This window comes from Ascidia mentula, chromosome 4, assembly GCF_947561715.1.
Source record: "Ascidia mentula chromosome 4, kaAscMent1.1, whole genome shotgun sequence".
In the NCBI taxonomy this organism is placed as follows: domain Eukaryota; kingdom Metazoa; phylum Chordata; class Ascidiacea; order Phlebobranchia; family Ascidiidae; genus Ascidia; species Ascidia mentula.
The window spans coordinates 19,260,220-19,277,982 of NC_138569.1; the positions used below are offsets into that span (position 1 = coordinate 19,260,220).

Genomic DNA, 17,763 nt, shown 5'->3' on the forward strand with positions numbered 1-17,763 from the left:
GCAATTAAGCGCAGTTCAAAAACGTTTTTAAATGCGTTGTAGAATGATTTCGTTCGACTTTCATTCTTTATCGCCGCATGAAAGCATAAAGCAACATTGCAGAAATTAATCACAAAGTAACGGTCTAAGCTCGGTCACCAGTTTTCTTTTGTTTTCCACAGCTAACCTTGACAACACGACCGCAAACACAGCCAACACACCAATTACGCCCACGTATAGGAACTGGCAGCTTGCGGTCTTATCTTGGCGGTTAACACGGTCCACGACGCAACAGACTTAACCAAATCTGTGACATTGTATAAACACATCCATTGTACGGCTAAAATCCTGCAAGGCATGTTCAGAATATAGTTTGAGGCAGAAAAAGTTGAGTAACTGCCAGTGACGTCACCAAAGCGTGATTTCCATTTTATGACTCATGAGGTCACAACGCTTATACTTTCTTTGTTAGCTTTGTCTTATGACACGAACTAAGTACTTTAATCACTTTTGTTGTGTGCGAACGGACGTAAGTGTTAAACAAACAACAACGATGCTGCAAACTTAATCTACATAAAACGAACTAGAATAAAGGCGTTAACCGCTGTTGTTTCACAGCAAAACACATGTTCGACCCTAGTCGAGCAGGCCCTTACAAACTGTTTTACAAATCTAAGGGCGGTTCTATAACCATATTGACGTTTACATTTACAAATTAGAAATTACGGCTACATTTTAAACAATTTGTTGTTGACGCGAAACTTTGTTAGAAATCTTAATTTTTCTGCTGTCTGTGACACAACTTCCTTCTTCGGTTGTAAGCTGACACCGCTTTCTGCCTTGCTTGCAAGCCTCAGGCAACACTTCTAGAGAAATGGTTGAAACACTGGGGCTCCCGTTTCTGTGTGGGAGATGACTTAACACCACTAACTCTGGACATCCGGTCTTTCACGGTCATCGAGACGATTTTTCAGTGGTGTGCGTTACAGACATTTAAACAAACTCGTCACGACGAATTATTTTAGCTTTAAAGCGTCACGATTTCAAACGAAACCCAGCTTGTGAACAACGCAAGGCTCGAAAAAAGGAAGGCTTTAAGGTCGACACACAAAGCGCAACGGAACAAACACCTCAGATATTTCCAAGAATTAAACTCCCACAGAAAATCGTTGCAGCACGTTGCCCTTAAAGATTTGCGTCGATGCTTAATACGATACACTAACACACACAAGAGAAATGCAAACAAAAAATTAAGTTGTGTTTATAAATGGTTTTCTGTAATCACCATTGGGTTTACAGGCCACGCAGCCCAGGCATAGTTTTCTATAATTGTCGATGTTGAAATCCGCCAATCATCGATAAGGACAGCAATTGCCATCGCAACACACGTTTAACAGATCTGACAATCTCCATCTACAACTTATAGCATAAGGCGATCTTGATAATCTCTAATCCGCCATCATAAAACACATCTATTCCGTATGGATCGATAGATAAACTCCCATTGACTGCGTTTATCTCCGAAACGTTAATCAGGCCCCGGGGTAAACAGAATCGAAAAAGCTCCGTGGTTTTGAGGTGGAAAAACGGAACACGTAAGCTGATCACCATCTTTATAAGAAACGAATTTTATGGTGAGCTCTTTCGAATTTTGCTTTTTTATTCGTAGTAAAATGCGGTGCAGATTGATAGGAAGTCTAGCATTTGGAGAGACGTAAATTTTGTCAATCGAAGCAATCAGTTCGGTTAGCTTAAGATCTTTAACCTGAGACGAAACGCGTCGGACATTTCCGTTATGTGTTGTGCACGCAGTTACCTAACATAACTGTTACATTAATGCACACTACTTGTTTCTCACTGTAAGCTCATAACAGCTAAACATTGACCAAAACATACCGATTTCTATCAAACTTTAAGCAAAGAAATAGACTTCGAAAAAAGTTATCAAACAAACATACATAAAGTTGTAATAATGAACCAAACTAAAGAACGAAAGATTGATACTGATTCTGTTAACATTAACAGATGGCAAGAGCTGCTATACGGTTAACTACAAAATCCAATACTGCTTCCTGCAGCTGGTCATCCATCTTCGTGTTGTGTCTAAACTGAACGTTAGAAACGTCTATGTTGTTTGCGATCGAATAAATAGCCTCAGTCATGATGACGACATATTGCAAATCAGAGGTCGTTTTTTGACACGCCCCCCAATCAATAACAATAACACCCCTTGAAGCAATACACACGCTATTGCGTGATCGGCATTTGATGCATTCAAATTGGACGTTTTACCTTAAATGGCAAATTAAGGTGTAGTGTTTGTGGCATTTTGGACAACAAATGTTGGAGAATGCCCAACATTATGTAACAGCAATCATCTTACGTGTATTGCTAGATGAATCAATTGTGTTTATTTTTAAGCTCACTGTTATTTTTAGCCTTAAAATGGCAAATTGAAGAAAAATACATTGTAAATGATTTGAAAAGTAACGATGCCTTGTTTTGGATTTCGCATTTTTGGTTTTGCTGGCAAAGTTGCATGCTTGTACTACGAACTAAGAAGCATCGTCTCCACCAGACGCGTCAACTTTTATTAAAAAAATTTCCGGTCTTAAATGATCTTTTCAATGGTAAAAACGTGATATTTTAAGCGGCAGACTGCAGACACACAGAACAGCATAATGGGGACTGAATATACGAAAGAATTCTTGCAACTGTATGTTTGATGTTTGTGGCTGATCATGGGCCTATTTAGATTCCTATCGGGGTTATCAATATCTTATCGGCGCACGCCTGAGGTCAGAACACCTAAATTCCATGAACTTCAACCGATACCAACTTCATCTCTACACTGAACGAGAGAATGTTACACTAAAAGTTTATGCTAGCACAAAATAAGTTGATTGTGTTTGATTTGTAGAGATTGGCATTTCTAGGTGCGAAAAGCAATTCCTAGTTAGAAAATTATTATTTTAAACATAAAATCGTTTGGTATGCGCGTGCTTTTGTGGAAGATTAAGCAACGATTGTAATCATTTGATTATAACGCCTTTATTAATTTTTAATAAGTTTTTTATACCCAAACCCATCGGTAATGAAAGGACACAAACATGATGTAAAACACAGCACAGTGGTATTATCGAAGCGAACAAAACCGTCCTTCGCGCCTCACGAATCTTGTCCCACAGATTAAGCGCTAACAATGTTTCCAGGAAGCGCAGTTACCTCTGTTCTGAAAAGCCCAAACCTATTCGACGTGATGGTGGATAATACATCATCAACGCGTCAGAGTGAATGTGCTGCGTCGGCCAATTTTCATCATTTCGCAATTTATGGCATTTTCATTCCTTGCGCATTTTTTGGCAATAACAACATAGAATTATAAATGTACACAAACAAAAAACGATCGCAACGAATTAGAATTGACACCTTATAGCTACGAAGGAATATATTATACCAGCCATCAGGGTTATACCATTGACCTGATTCAAAAAATAAGCTGCTTTTTGATGCCTCAACTACTTCAGTTACATTGGCCGATTCGAAGGCTGTTATTAATTACGCCAGGATGATGACTCTTGTTATGAAACGTACAACGACATGGCTGCGTCTAAACACGTCTATTACGCATATAACTAGCAGTGCGAGTTTGATAAAATTGATGATGGTGATTAGCACGCTTAGATATGAAAACCATACACGGCACTGTAAATTATGCACATTTCTTTGTAACAAACACATTTGTAACGACACTGTTCTTAAAACTAGGCAAAAATCTTGGAAATAAGCACGGTATAACAACCCTGGCTACAGCTCAGAATGTGGTCTTACATTGGGACTCGGCTCGTATCATAAAAATCCGCAAATTCACTCACTCAACTTTGAGCCCAACTTTGAGCTCAAGTCAGTCGCGCTAATCTGTGACTAAATTGCCTCAATGCCTTGGCTGCGATGACAATGAACCTTATGATCAAAATACGTTAGCTGAGATCGTCAAGTATAAAGTGCCATCGCAAGGCGATTCTGCCCCCTCACGTGAGCATGTAACACTTCTGCGTTAAATTGTCTTTAGTGACAAAGGTTCCCCATATCCAAAAATATTACCATTCATTTCCAGTTCGCTGCTATAATTGAGTGCACACGAATAATTAGCACAACCTACCGTTAAGTGCAGAAACTTCTGGGTGACGCAATAAATTACGTCACTCATGTCACGTGTATCCGTTGTCGTGCTTGTGCGTTGGTCGGCTCAGGCGTAAAAGTTTTGTATTTTTCCAATCGAGCGACTGGTTTTATTAGCTTGGTTAAGGAGATTAGTTGGCACTCTTGTCCCTGCGATAAAAATTTCCCCCCAAAACATTGGTAAAATTTTGATTGATTTCTTTTATTATTTAACATGATATTGTAAAACTTCGTATCAAAATACAGGAATGTTGGAAGGCGCTCTGAACAATTCGTGGAAAACTCAGTCAATCCGCAAATCGGTGAAAATTTCCAAAGCATTCTGACAAATAGAAAAAAGTAGGTTTACATCGAAATAAATGAAAACTAACCTACATACCTTTCTCTTTAATACGATAACATTGTAAAAATCCATCGTCAGAAAACGACTAAATATTATTCCTGTTCGGAGTATATCTGAAATTTCAAACTACAATTAATTATTGCGGACATTCTGTTTTTGTATGTTCCAGTTGGAAAATGTCAAAAAGCATGTTGTAAATGTTTTTAATTTGGTCTATTGCAATGTGCTAAATGTGTCTGTTGGTTTTCTTTGTCCTGCATAACTTTACGACAGTGAATTTTTGTCTTTTACCCCCCAAAAAATATTCTCAATATTTTGGTAACCACGGATAGGTTTTATGCCATGCGCATCTAGGAATTCCATTTAGTTTTCAACCACCCTATATGTGGCGTACATTTTTCACCTACCATTGAAGGATGTTTTAAGAAGCTCAGGTAGCGTACTTCGAATCAATGCATCGAGAATCTGAAATTCGAAGGACCCAATATTTGATTTTATTAACCGCAGATCGATCGACACGTCATCAAATGCAATAACCAGGGCATTTCCCACAGTCGTGACGTCACCATTGGCAGTGAAGTTCTGCACATTCAATTTCGGTTTAGTCTCTACTGTCAGGTTACGAAATGTTGGTAATTAACGTTTTACCGCGTCGGCAATAAGAGCTTCGAATGTTTTTCCAGTAACAAGGTTGGACATCAAACTGACGTTAAATCTGCCTTTTAACTTCACATCGACTTCGTCAACTTCGAACACTAAATCGTCGGACAAACGCGTCGCGATCGTCAGTGGCCTGAAAACAAAGTGAAAATCCTTTGTCAAGACTTATTTATTTGTTCCAGTGATTCGTAAAATCGTCTGTAAGATTTACAGTCCAATAATAAAGGTAAATTGCTGATACTTATGCCAGAGAAGGAATTTACACATATGAGACCTTACAGGTCAAATTTCAAAACAATGTAGGCCTACAATGTTTACGGTCCACTGAATATTATTGGGGTACTCAAATATACAAAGGTTTCTCCACCGCAAAAACGTCTTACCGGTCTTTATACTCCCTGAAACTGTCTGCAACCAACGCCAAATACGACCTTATAGTAACGCTGGAAAACTCTGGTATCTGCAATGAGAACAATACCAGCTCAGCCACCCACGCTTGTAAATATACGATAAACTCTACCCTACACTCTGGAGCATAATTTATATCAACGAGGTTTATTTCACTAGCATACAAAATATACATTTAGCATTGTTGCTGTGGATTTGTGGATCAAACATTTGCGTCATGCTGGCGTTAAAACTTTGAGGTTATCTGTTACCTCTATACACTAAAATATACGTCGGTTTTCTTTGGTAGTTTAGCCTGATAACGTGCGACGAACAACAGGTTATCGAATACTTATATGGCGCTAAGCATTTGAAATACGGCAGTTAAAAACGTAGTGCAAACTTTTTTTGTAAAGGCTTACCGAACTGTGAGAGTAGACGAAATCAAAGGCTTTTAAATCACCGAAACTATGCAGCAACGCTCTGATGACGTAGTCGCTGATGAGCGCTTGTGCCATTCGGGAAGTATTCGAAAATTCCGGGAAATCCCCAATCGGGTATGGGTATCTAATAAGCATAAAAATGGATTGAGAAAGAAGGTGAACTTGATTTGGTCAACAGGTTTATACGCACGAAGTTGTGCAATAATGTCAAACTTATTTTAGAATTTGAGAGAGAAGCTGAGACTGTTCGTTACTTTGTTACTCAAACGTTTTCCTTCGGCCCCGAACTAACATCTAGTTATCGCTACAATTACATTACATACAGTTTGAGATCCCTGTTTATAGTATACTTGGAAGTGGAAAATTAAAAATTTATTTATATTCCTTGGACTTACTCGACGTCTGGTTTTCCGATTGGATAAACTCTCCCGCTTGCGTTTATCGACACGTACGAGTTGTCGACGACTTCCAATTGGCCGGGAAGCAGAGCAAAACTTATTCTCGATACTTGCAGGATATCCAAATAAGCTGCATGTTAATTTAAATGTAATGGAAAGACTCGGCTGCGTCATGTTATTATTTGCTTACGTGGTGCTTGGACGAAGTTTTTGTTGATCTGTGCGGTCACTTGTGGGACAAAAGTTCTGCAAACCTGCACACAAATTTGAAAGTCTGAAATAGCGTTCTAATTTTGGAGCTCTATTTTAATTTCGTTTTAGTCGTTTTAGTTTTAAACAAGTCAACGCCACATTGTCGAGATGTTGAAATTAATAAAAATCTCATCTTTCCGAATTTTAATAAAGTTACGAAAATACTTCAAACAGGAAAGCTAAAGCTATTATGATATTAAACAAAGTTGGTAGACGTTTCGAACACTTGCTGCGTTCATCATCAGTACATTTTACCAATGAGCTACAAAAAAGCGCAGGGGTGGGCAGGCAACTGAACGAGCAAAAAACACATGGTAACACGCCAGAATCACATCTGATGATAGGAAAATAACTACTCACATTTCAAATGCAACGGAGTCAGGTTTTACGTAAATCACGTCGATCTATCTTAGTAGTGATTCTGCAAATCCTTTCAGCTTTAATTTGGGCCCGGCGGCAATAAGTATGCCAAGGACAGTGCAGCTATGCGCTGAATCATTGTGACTTAAACATCTTTAAAAAAATCCACGACACATTCCAATTGATTGCTTATTTTGCAATCGAAGGTGGATTGCAACACAAAGATTCGCCATATGAGTCTCAATTACTTTTACTTACGGATGTACTGACTCTAATAAAACGAACAATCAAAATAGTTTGCCAAAATTATCTGTGCTGTCGCTGACTAGTCTGGAATACGTTTTTATCCTTGCTGTAATTCTTGTTTTTGTCCCATTATCACTGTTGTATAACGTGTAGGTTCGTTCACTGTATATGGTTACCATATGTAATGAGGATTTGTGTCAGAAACGTTCACTAATTTTTGGGACTGAGCGGATTTATTATGATGTAAACTCAGTCTAAATTCAAGACAAATTGTCACCGTTTGGCTATGACACTTAATTAGGTTGCTTTTGCTTACACAAAAAATGTTAACTTGTTTTTGAGACCACAGTGCGTCGGCCCGCGCGTAAAATTCGGCATTACATAGATATCAGCGATGTAAGAATGTAATAAATCCCGGACATTCAACAACAATTTAATATGTCTCTTTGATGCAGAACACAAAAATCCTGGACATGTCAGAGGACTTTCCGGATATATAGCAACCCTATAACACTATTGTTTATAAACCTGTTGAACGAGATGAGATTTTAAATCATTCTCCACAGGGTCAAAGGGGGCTTCTTGCTCTTGTGGGACGTCTACGTCTACGGTTAAGTGGAAAACCCCTGTTCTGTGAAAGCAATCAACGTCGTGCAACTGAAACAGAAATGACAACCAAGTTAGGAACAATAGAAATCTTACGTGATACTTTTCTCGTAATATTGGCAATTTTAATAATTCGAAAAAAGTTTATTTTTTTGATTTTCAGAATATGAAAAAAAAACAATGGTAATTCAAACTAATAACGCGAATACTGAAATTCACTCCTGTTTGTTTTTACAGCGTTGGTTAAATTGAACTTGTCACCTGCAAGCTTCCGTCTTTCACGGATAACTCGTACACGACCGCTACTGTGGACAAAAATTCAATATATTCGTACCCAACAGAGGAACTTTGAAGTTCCGCACTGCAAAATATTGAGATACCGATAAAGTATCCATCTGCAAAACCTCTTTTAAATGCATTTTTCTGTTACGGCATTTTGCTGGCCTGCACAATTTTATTTACCGTAGTCAGTTTTGGTCCAAACAGTACTGATATATTTTGTGGGCCTGATAGGCAACGACGTAATCTGAGCTACAATATCTTTGGCAAGATTACAGCAATTCAAAGCAATAAAATACAATTTTTGTGATCCGAAAATTGCGTCACTTAATTCGTAAATAAAAAAATGCCCAAATTGTTTGACGCTAGCTCGGCGCCTAATAATTCTTAGTATACGTGAATCTAAATACTTGTGGTTCTTAATATATGCTAAAATATTTTGCAAATAACCATACTGCCAATAGAGTGTATGAGTCTTTGCCTTCCAAAACCAATCGCTTCTTCACGGATTCGCGGTACTTTTTTGTTACTTTACTTTACCCTAATGCTTCAAACCAACGATTCTCAGCCGGGGAGTAAATTTGACATATCTTGGGAGTAAATTTTGTCAGCAATTTCTAAACTTTTCACTGTACGCCGTGTAGTTTTTGAACGGTTGTGTTTTGGCAAAATCATTAGTTATTTTTACATATTTCTTCGCTGCTGCAGTGTTATAAGGTTGGATAAAATTTCGTTCGAGTATGTATTTTGAAACCTCCTGTTGCTTTTGCACTTCTTTTGCAAAATTAGTTTGTTAAAACAGGGGGGTGAATTTAGGCTTCACAGGCTGCCCAGGGGTAAATTAGAAAAAAAAGTTTTGGAACCTATGCTTTAAGCTAGCCCCTAACGCCGCTGTTTAAAAACCAAAAAGCAAAAACAAACTTACTTACCCATCGCGCAGTACCTTTAACATGCGGTTTCCCTTTATTCGAACAAACGCATCTCTGCCAATGACCAGCACAATGTTGGGTGAAATTGCGTGAGTTGTTGTGTTTCCCATGAACTCAAAGTTCTCTACAACGTTGCTAAGAAAGCAAATTTAGTTAAATTTAATCCATTGTCTCTCAACGTGGGGCGTGTCAAAATTTTGGTGGGGCGTGTCAAAATCTTGATGTGGCGTTGAGGTTTAAAACACAATGAACCAATTTCTTGGTCTGACCAACCATAATCACAGCATTTCATTTCAAATTGACCCATCAACAATATTATTGAGCATAGCAATAAATTTCAATAAATCTTTTACGACATGTAGTGTTTCTAGTGGGCCTGGGATTTTTTTAATGACAAAACGTGGGGTCTGGGTCAAAAAGGTTGATAACCAACGGCTCAAACAGACATTTTAAGTTTACTTAATTAAATGGATGAACCCATTTCGTTGTAAACAAAAAAGTTACAAGTAAAGCAGTGCGTTGTGTTGCCCACGAGAACGGCCAGTTAGCTTGGACCATCAGCAAACATCGTCACTTATACCACATAGCGCAGAAAAATCTTGGTTTGAACGTTTTGGTTGTAACTAGTCGATAGTGTACTTACTCGGTGAAGTTGTAGGAAAGTTTGATTCCGGCACCGACTTCCACAGCTCCTGTTAGAAATTTCACTTTCGTACCCTGTGCTGTCGGAACCTCGCGAAACCCAACGTTGTTCACTTCACACACAACAAAGCGTAAGTATTAACATTCCCTATGTTTTTCGTGTCTCGTTAGATGAACACAGCCTTTTTGACTGTCTGACATAAATGCTAGGGTACGATTTCGAATATATGAAATTGTCTACATGCTAAATAGTATACGTTCGAAACAGAAATTTGGTGTTAGCTTTTTTTTCAGTCTGTGGACAAACATGCAGATTACGAGGAACCTGCTACTTTTACTTTGGGAATATATTGGAAAGTTTACTTGTCAAAAAGTAAAAATTCGATCGTTAAATATTGTTCTCCAATGTTAAATAATTCTCTTCTTCATTTTTGTGAGCTGCAGACAGTAATGCACATTGTTTCGATCTACAAAGTCTCATTAGTGCATGCAGCTTGTAGCGGTGGCACTGGACCGGATTTAAAACTAACAGAAACTAAGGTCTGCAGCTCTTAATAAATATTATGACTCTTTTGCTTGTATACTATATATATGATATGTGAAATATATACGTACATAAAGCTCAAAAACTTACATATCTTGACTCCGCCCGGATTCATTCTAAACTTGATGGCTGGAAGTTGCGATAAACTTTGCAAGGGCGACATTAACAACACAAAAATAAGCATAGGAAAGTTCAATCTTTGCTCCATTGTGTGTTGTCTGTTTTTCTAATACACTACAAGGGCAGCGCGTACCCAAGACTTGCAATATATTTGTTGCCTGCAGAAACGAAAGAGAGACTTTTTCTGTAAACTGGAAAACATGCAGCGATAAATAAATGAGATGATCTGCTCGGAATTTTCCCTGAGGCACCTCATCTGCATAAAGCAACGCAGCAAAATCCAATCCGCGCCGTGCATGGTGAGTGTTTCCTTAATTCGCCGACGCTTCTAAATTTCTTGCCACATGTCTTTTATATACAGTAAGGCACTTCTTGCTTGCTATTCGACGCAAATGGGCATAACATGTTGGGTAAGTTAATAGTAAAAATCCAGTTTGTTGTATTGCACGTTCTCTTCTAAGTAGAAGAAAAGTCCACATTTGCCTGCAACCAACGTTGCATCACAACCTCTAGCAAGCTTTGTCGACCCGGGATTTCCTTTCCTTTATTGCACCCTCACATACCGCCTGACCCTCAACAATTTTTATTTATTTGGAAACATGAACCATTTTGGATTAGTCTAGAGAAATTTTTACAGTGCAGCTCTCCAGCATATCCAAGATTTGAAAAAAACAAAGCCAATTATTTCCGGTGTCAGGTACAACAGCAAATATTTTTTAGCGTGGCAATTACTACTCACGTGCATCAGTGTTTTTTAGATTTTATAGAAACAAAGCAGCTGCTTTCCACTTGCCACCATGGAAATGACTAGTGCCAAAATTTAATTGCGTCTCTTTCTGAACGCAAACAAAACAGCGCGTTCTTTAAATGCAATATAACCAATCAGTCAGGCGTTAAATTTGCTATTGTCAACTTTCTTTTAGGCCAGCTGAAGCAATTTTATTAATTCGTTTGAACAAACAGTCTATTTAAAATTGGCTTTTCGTCAGTTTGTTTATTCTAATACGGTTATGATTTTAAATGAAATTGCAGAAGGAAAAAAAAAATGATTGCCGTATCTTCAGAGACGTTGCCCACGCCTTTATTTTAAGGCTAAGTTCAGAACGTTTTCAATGTCTCCACTAACTTCGATGGCTTTCTGCGAAAAAAAAAATAAAATGTACTGAAAAGGTCACATTAAGCTACTTTTGTGTACATGCATAAAGGTCGAATAATCTTGATTCGGAGTGAAATTATGTTTTTTTCCCTGGTGGTTGCACGAAATAGCTTTGGAACGTACCAGCAATAAAAAACCATCTCAACTCACCTCCTTCATCATAATACCAACGTTGGTGAATCGTAAACCGATGAAATTGGGCAAAGTGAAACCTTGATCCAAAAGTTCTGAAAAAGTCACACGTTTGTCTTTCAAATGCAAAGCAAACTCATCTTTTCAACGCATTCTTAACCTTTACCCCCCAAAAACTCAAGTTGCCCGAAACGAAATTTAATATCACATTTTTGTCACGAAGCTGAGCAAGTTAGGTCGTAAATTGAGGATTCTACATGTAAAAAAACGTACCGTTGATCCCAGGTGTGATCACACTAGGCAGCAAAAGATCAAAGGCCACTTGGAAGATGTCGAAGTCGAAGTTTTCAAACATAGTGCTTTGCATTGTCGTTTGTAGACTTAAGTCATTTAGTGTTGCACCGATAGTACTTCCTGATGCTTGTATTGTTCCAGTCGCACTAAACACCTAGAAATTACAAGGTGCTGATGACCCATTACATTTAAAAGTTGCTGATGGCCCTTTACTAGAAAAAAAATCGCACTACACTTTGCGATTAAAACACTGTACGTTCTTCACTATAGATTGGAATGTAATCGCACAATTAACACCGATGATTTGTGAATAAAGAAAAGACACTTCGCATGTTTTTAAACTGATACCTATATTAATGTGTCCCAAAAGCAACGCATGGAAGTATGCTTGGAGGTATAGAGGATTGTGAGATTGAAATAAAAAAAATTTCACTCCCGATACTAATTTCGGTTTCAAAAGATACAATTTTACGGGTGTTCGTGACGTACTCACCAGGCCAAGAGAAAGCAAGTTTAAGTCAGTTCCGTTAACTTTTGAAATCATGGCCACTGAGAAGTCTCCTGAGATTGACACCATGCCAGTGGATGTCATGAATTCTGGGACTGAGTTCGGGGAGGCCGTCAACATTAGCGGACTGTAAAATATTTTTCAGATATATCAGACCGAAAAGTATTCGGAAAACGAATAAAGATATGGTTGTGTTCCGGTTTTTCTTAAAAGGTTTGAGAAAAATAATTCCATGCATGCTTTAGGTCAAATCACAAGCCAAAACAACCAAATTTACGTTTCACAACTACAAAGTACAAGTTGTACACTGTATAGGTACTTACTAAGGCAAATAAGCATTGAAATCTGGAATAAGATTGGCAATTAACACACTGATGTCCAGGCCAGCGAAGGAAATCTGCAAAAATCATTACTTTTATTCAGCATTCAAGTTCGTTGGTTTAAGAGCGTGTCGTGTATCATTTGCGCTGACGAAGATTACTTTGGTGTTTGTGCACTTAACCTTTCGTATGAAATATCAGAAAGCAGATACCTTCGGGGCAACAGAATAAAATTTACACGTAAATAGAACCTTGCAAAAACAGTTAAAAGCATTATTGAAATATTTAACTTAGAAAGGTGATGATAACCTGACTGGGATCAATTGACAAATCAAGACTGTCTGTTTGGTATAGTGTATTCAGGAATGTTTTCAGGACGTAATCGTTGAGGAGGATTTGGCCCATTCCAGACGATTCCCCCATTGAGGCGGAAGGCGAGACTCCAAAGTTGTACCTGTGACGGAAAGTTTGTCAAAAAGTACTACCTAACAAACCATCAGCCCATCTTGTGTTTGAGCGATTTCTGCGAAAGTAATTTTTCGATTTCTTCAAATTGTAACAAAAGTATGCCCTGAGGTAAACCGATAGCATAATTTCTTTATTAGAAAAATACTGCTTTGAAAACACATTTTGTCGCGAATCTGTCTTAACTCGAACAACCAGCAGCACGTAGTTTTATGATTACAAACGAAATATAAACCCACGAGACGGATAACGCTAAATCCAGCACTCACGTGATGTTTTGCTGGCCATCAGGAAAGACTTTGCCATCAAATCCCAAGCAGATGGAGTCATCCATAATACTTGGATCCTCAGTAATGGTCAGGTCGATATAAGCGCCGCTCAATAACTCAACACTGGCTGCAATTGGGAAAATGTTAACGCTGGCTACAAAACGGGGAAAATAGGCCCGAAAGCGTTCCTATTTTGAAAACCCAAACCCAAAAGCCCGGTTTACAACAAAATGGCTGCAGGATGATATTAAAGTGCTTCTACGAAACAGGATGACGAAGTATTGTGCTTCTTGTTAGTTAGTTTATTTCTGGCTAGTTTTAGAACGCGCACGTCTAATTGACGCCTTTTTGTTCTTGCACTTTGGCAAATTCATTCCTCGGGTCGGTGGAGAAATAAGATTAAATATTGAAATAACAGCGTTTGCCTCCAGGCCAGTTTATACAGCAAACGTCCAACCACTTACTTGGGACTGCGGCAAAGAGCCTGTTCATTTCTTCTACAAGTGAAGGAATAAAAGTGTTGCAGCCCTGCAGAAACAAATTTAAATTTAAAAAGCTCTACAAAATCTTTCACAGTATTCATAAATGTTTTCATGACACAAATTGTTCGTAAAATATGTTTTGAAGTTTACTAGGAAAGACTATCACACACGCAAGTGCTGCATGTTTTAAGTAATCACTGTTTTTGTTTGGACTTCATCAAAGCATTGCAGATATGACTATTTAATATCTGACCATGTAGGGTCGTGGCTTCTAAAGTTGGAAAACTAACGGCCCAACTTGTGGCATGGTTACTTACAGAAGATGTTATCTGACCCCGCAAGTTGGAAAGAGCTGTTGACGTGATGGCGTTGTCAATGGTATACGAGGCAGCGGAATCATCGTTTTTCACGAGGGTCATTCTGCCGCCTGAGGTTTCGAATGAACAATCCTGGGAAGACATCTGAGACAAAAGTGAAATGAAATTCGTTTCTGTTAGAAAGCTATTTTAGGTGGCGAATGTGAGCACAAGTCAAACGTGTAATCGAGCTCTCATCATCTCCGAAGCTTTACATGGTAACTGACAACGTTTGTTAACACAAAAACTTTGATCTTTTAAACAAAGTTTAGTAAGATAAGTCTACAAACTAATTCAAATAATTTAAAATGACTTTTTGATGCGTGTCTCGGAATATTAGGTTAACAAACACGTCTACCCATGGGACAGTTTCGTGTAAAAATATTACCACGAAACACGTATTTCCGGGTAAAAATCGATTGTTTTTTATACAAAACAAATAATTGCCGCCTTATAGAGCAAGTGAGTGAATAATATAAAAGTAAAAGCACGTTTGTTATCACATTGACAACAACATAGCAGAAATAGTTTAGCCCGCTTACCACAACTTGACCGTCAACGACTGTACTTGCGAAAGTAACACTTGTATGGAACATGTCGATTTCCCCGGTGTAGGTTCCCATTTCCATACCGATCACAAAACTAATTTAATAAAAAAACAATGAAAAAAATAGTTTTAATATTGTACGAAAAAGCTGTAGAAGTGTCACCACAAGTGGTGGTTTGTCGTGGTTGAAAAGACGAGTGCTATTTGTTTTTGAAGACTTGTTGGTTAATTGATTACCGGTAAAGCACGCCCAAAGGTCTGTCAAACGTAAATTTTGGTCGCATTTTTTGCTACAACGTATGTGGTGTAGATATTTCTGGTTTAGCACAGTGAGACTCATTTTCGTTTTCTAAAACACACAAGCTTTCGCGAGATCCTCTCGCTTCCATGCTGTGAATAAAACAGTGCTAAACCGGAAAATTACAGTTCAGTGTCAAAAGACTAACATGGCCTTTTATACAATGGAACAACGCAGAGGTCGCTTTGTAATATTTTTCAAGACAGTCAAATAAGAAACGCAACGACGACCGATTTTCGGCAGCCACCTATCTTAGTCGTCACGTTGTTTAAGTGTTTACCCGTTCACTGTCACGTTTGCCGACCACATTCCTGCGATGTTTGATTTGTACTCGGTGACGTTGATACGAATAAGGTTGGGTTCGATCGCTTCGATAGTATAACTGGCTAATTCCATGTTAACAGACTCAATCACCTGGCTGTAAGTACAGAAAAAAAGGCGTTTATTATTTCGGATAATTGAAAACAGAGCTGAGTGAAGCAGACATGAGCTACGGCCAACCGAAAAAAGTCTTATGGACCACTGGATACTTAATCTAGCCCGCCAGATGGTGGCATAAACTATTGTCCCTATTTTTCCACACTGTTCGTACTGCAATTAGTTGTAATTTTGATGGAAGTTTCATTTTCTGTACTTATAAATTGGTTCAAAAAAAGTTCTCCGTGCTGGTGTAAAAAGGTTTGAAAGGAAATAAATTTTCAGCATTGGTTTATTAAGTGCCGTGGTTTGTAATGACAGATAATTATATTTGAGTAAGAAGGAGACTGACGATACCGCATGGCGCGAAACCAATTTGATGGTGAACAATAAAAATTGTGCTGGCGCAGATCGTCCCTCGTAAATTATTACAACGTTATTGGAAAATTGTGTTATCCTGTATCTTCTTTTTTTGTCTGAGTGGTGACTGATATTAAGTTCGAAATGTTGCAGTTTCGCTGTATGGCAGACGAAACGCCGTAGAAATAAACCACCTTACGTTTAACCAGAAGATCAGCTCTATTGGAAAGCATGCATGGTAGCAACAGAAACACGACCAACACATTATCTATCACATGTATTTAAACCGCACACGTAGCAAATATAGGAACAATTTTACCTGTACAGTTGGAATTCTACGTTTACGAGGCCCGCTGGAACGGTATCCATAAAGTCTTGCAACGGGGCGTTCTTCACCCAATTATTGGCAAGCACGACAGCCACCTCTTTCACTGTGACATAAAATGGATCCAATATTTTTAATTTGTGTCATAACAATTTTGTAATTCGTGATTCTATTTTTCCTTGCCGTAATGGCGAGTACATTTACAGCGTCAACGATTGCAGAAAGTATCGAGAACCGAAAAGTTTGGAACCGTATGCGGTTGTCGAGAAGTTAAAAATGTGGGGTTAATTACATTTTGAAAAGCAACACACGTTAGAATAGACATACACAACAAAAACATGAAGAGCCTACATACAATGTTTTGAGTGGTGGGAAAGGTGTTGATTGAACAAATGTTATAGAAACAACTTAAAAATATATTTGTAAAAACGGACTTGCCGTGACAATGGCAAAATTTATGGATTTTCGATAAAATTAACATGACTTACTGATATCAACTCCCGCCGGGTTCATTCGGATTTTCAACGCACTGCTGGGCACCATAAGTGCTTCCTCCATTTCTCCCATGTCACCCATGTCACCCATGTCACCCATGTCACCCATGTCACCGTTTATGGCTGTTGGAGACAACATGAGCAACGCCATTAACAGTGTGGTCGTTCCAACAAACAGATAATTAAGCATCATGGCTTCAATACTGTTAACAGTCTGTAAATCAATTCCGCAAAAGCAAAAATCTGTCCGAAATACAACAAAAATTTGACAACAAACTGTCGAGAAGTTTTCAGTGTTGTATTTGACCAAGCTAAAAGTTGTCTGGTTTCCCTTTTCACGCAATAAACTGTCGCTCGAGACGTTTTATAGCTTTTTAAATGTCATGGACTTACCCTGTGGACTATTGGCACTATTCAATACATCTGTGATACTTTCACCTGTCGCTCTGGATCCTTATATATCTTGTTATATAAAACCTGATTCTTTTAAGCACACAACGTCCGCAGGGACTTGGCAGGCAAACATGTTTTTCAGGTACTGTGCTTTCTGCAGCTTTATCTGTTCACGTTCTGCCCTTGGGCAAGAGGCGGGAGATTTGTTAATCACTCTGACTCATCTTCCACAGGTTTGCTGTTAAGAGCATCGGCCAAATTTTAATGCTTAAAGGCAGAAGTCAACTTCTAACCTTTTTGGACCGCTTGACGTCGTTGGCTTTCTATTTTTATCGGTACCTGTTTTTATTTCCCATATTTCCATTTCATTAACGTGCATTCTGATAAAAAAAAATTATTTTTTTTGATTCGAAACTTTAAGCTGTGACGGGATTCTGTTTGGAAAACACTGAAAACTTGTTGTTGTGACTGCATGTTAAGATTCAGTCACATTCATATACTTACCAGTGCATATACGCACGTTCCAACTACAATTATATAAATGCCATTGGGCATTTGCAGCATTGTGAAGTTTGTT

The 17,763-nt window shown here is 38.4% G+C and overlaps 2 protein-coding genes across 2 annotated transcripts; both read right to left on the minus strand.

Moving 5' to 3' along the window:
* Positions 1-4,444: 4,444 nt before the first annotated feature.
* Positions 4,445-10,471, minus strand: LOC145898258 (uncharacterized). Its single transcript, XM_082986686.1, has 13 exons — positions 10,341-10,471; positions 9,708-9,819; positions 9,065-9,199; positions 8,118-8,217; positions 7,779-7,907; positions 6,583-6,646; positions 6,390-6,522; positions 5,974-6,118; positions 5,548-5,624; positions 5,153-5,297; positions 4,912-5,086; positions 4,541-4,617; positions 4,445-4,483 (listed from the first exon to the last, which is right to left on the minus strand). The coding sequence occupies exons 1-13, from the start codon at positions 10,456-10,458 to the stop codon at positions 4,445-4,447; spliced, it is 1,449 nt and encodes a 482-aa protein (XP_082842812.1). The 5' UTR covers positions 10,459-10,471.
* An 873-nt stretch (positions 10,472-11,344) lies between these two features.
* Positions 11,345-17,032, minus strand: LOC145898874 (uncharacterized). The gene is made up of 13 exons (XM_082987518.1): positions 16,788-17,032; positions 16,294-16,405; positions 15,478-15,615; positions 14,895-14,994; positions 14,314-14,457; positions 13,979-14,042; positions 13,515-13,641; positions 13,090-13,234; positions 12,784-12,857; positions 12,446-12,587; positions 11,932-12,106; positions 11,677-11,753; positions 11,345-11,508 (listed from the first exon to the last, which is right to left on the minus strand). Exons 1-13 carry the CDS (start codon positions 16,984-16,986, stop codon positions 11,452-11,454), a joined length of 1,554 nt encoding a protein of 517 aa, XP_082843644.1. The 5' UTR covers positions 16,987-17,032; the 3' UTR covers positions 11,345-11,451.
* Between the last annotated feature and the right edge of the window lie 731 nt (positions 17,033-17,763).

What these genes read in the sequence shown, in the direction of transcription:
- LOC145898258 (XM_082986686.1), bottom strand. Translation starts at nt 10,458, where the DNA reads ATGGAGCAAAGATTGAACTTTCCTATGCTTATTTTTGTGTTGTTAATG. An exon ending in AATCTCATCTCGTTCAACAG is followed by an intron (nt 6,647 to 7,778) that starts GTTTATAAACAA and finishes ATTTGTGTGCAG; the next exon opens with GTTTGCAGAACTTTTGTCCC. An exon ending in TCTTAAAACATCCTTCAATG is followed by an intron (nt 4,618 to 4,911) that starts GTAGGTGAAAAA and finishes TTGAAATTTCAG; the next exon opens with ATATACTCCGAACAGGAATA.
- LOC145898874 (XM_082987518.1), bottom strand. Translation starts at nt 16,986, where the DNA reads ATGATGCTTAATTATCTGTTTGTTGGAACGACCACACTGTTAATGGCG. An exon ending in GTAGAATTCCAACTGTACAG is followed by an intron (nt 15,616 to 16,293) that starts GTAAAATTGTTC and finishes CTGTACTTACAG; the next exon opens with CCAGGTGATTGAGTCTGTTA. An exon ending in TGTCAATTGATCCCAGTCAG is followed by an intron (nt 12,858 to 13,089) that starts GTTATCATCACC and finishes TGATTTTTGCAG; the next exon opens with ATTTCCTTCGCTGGCCTGGA.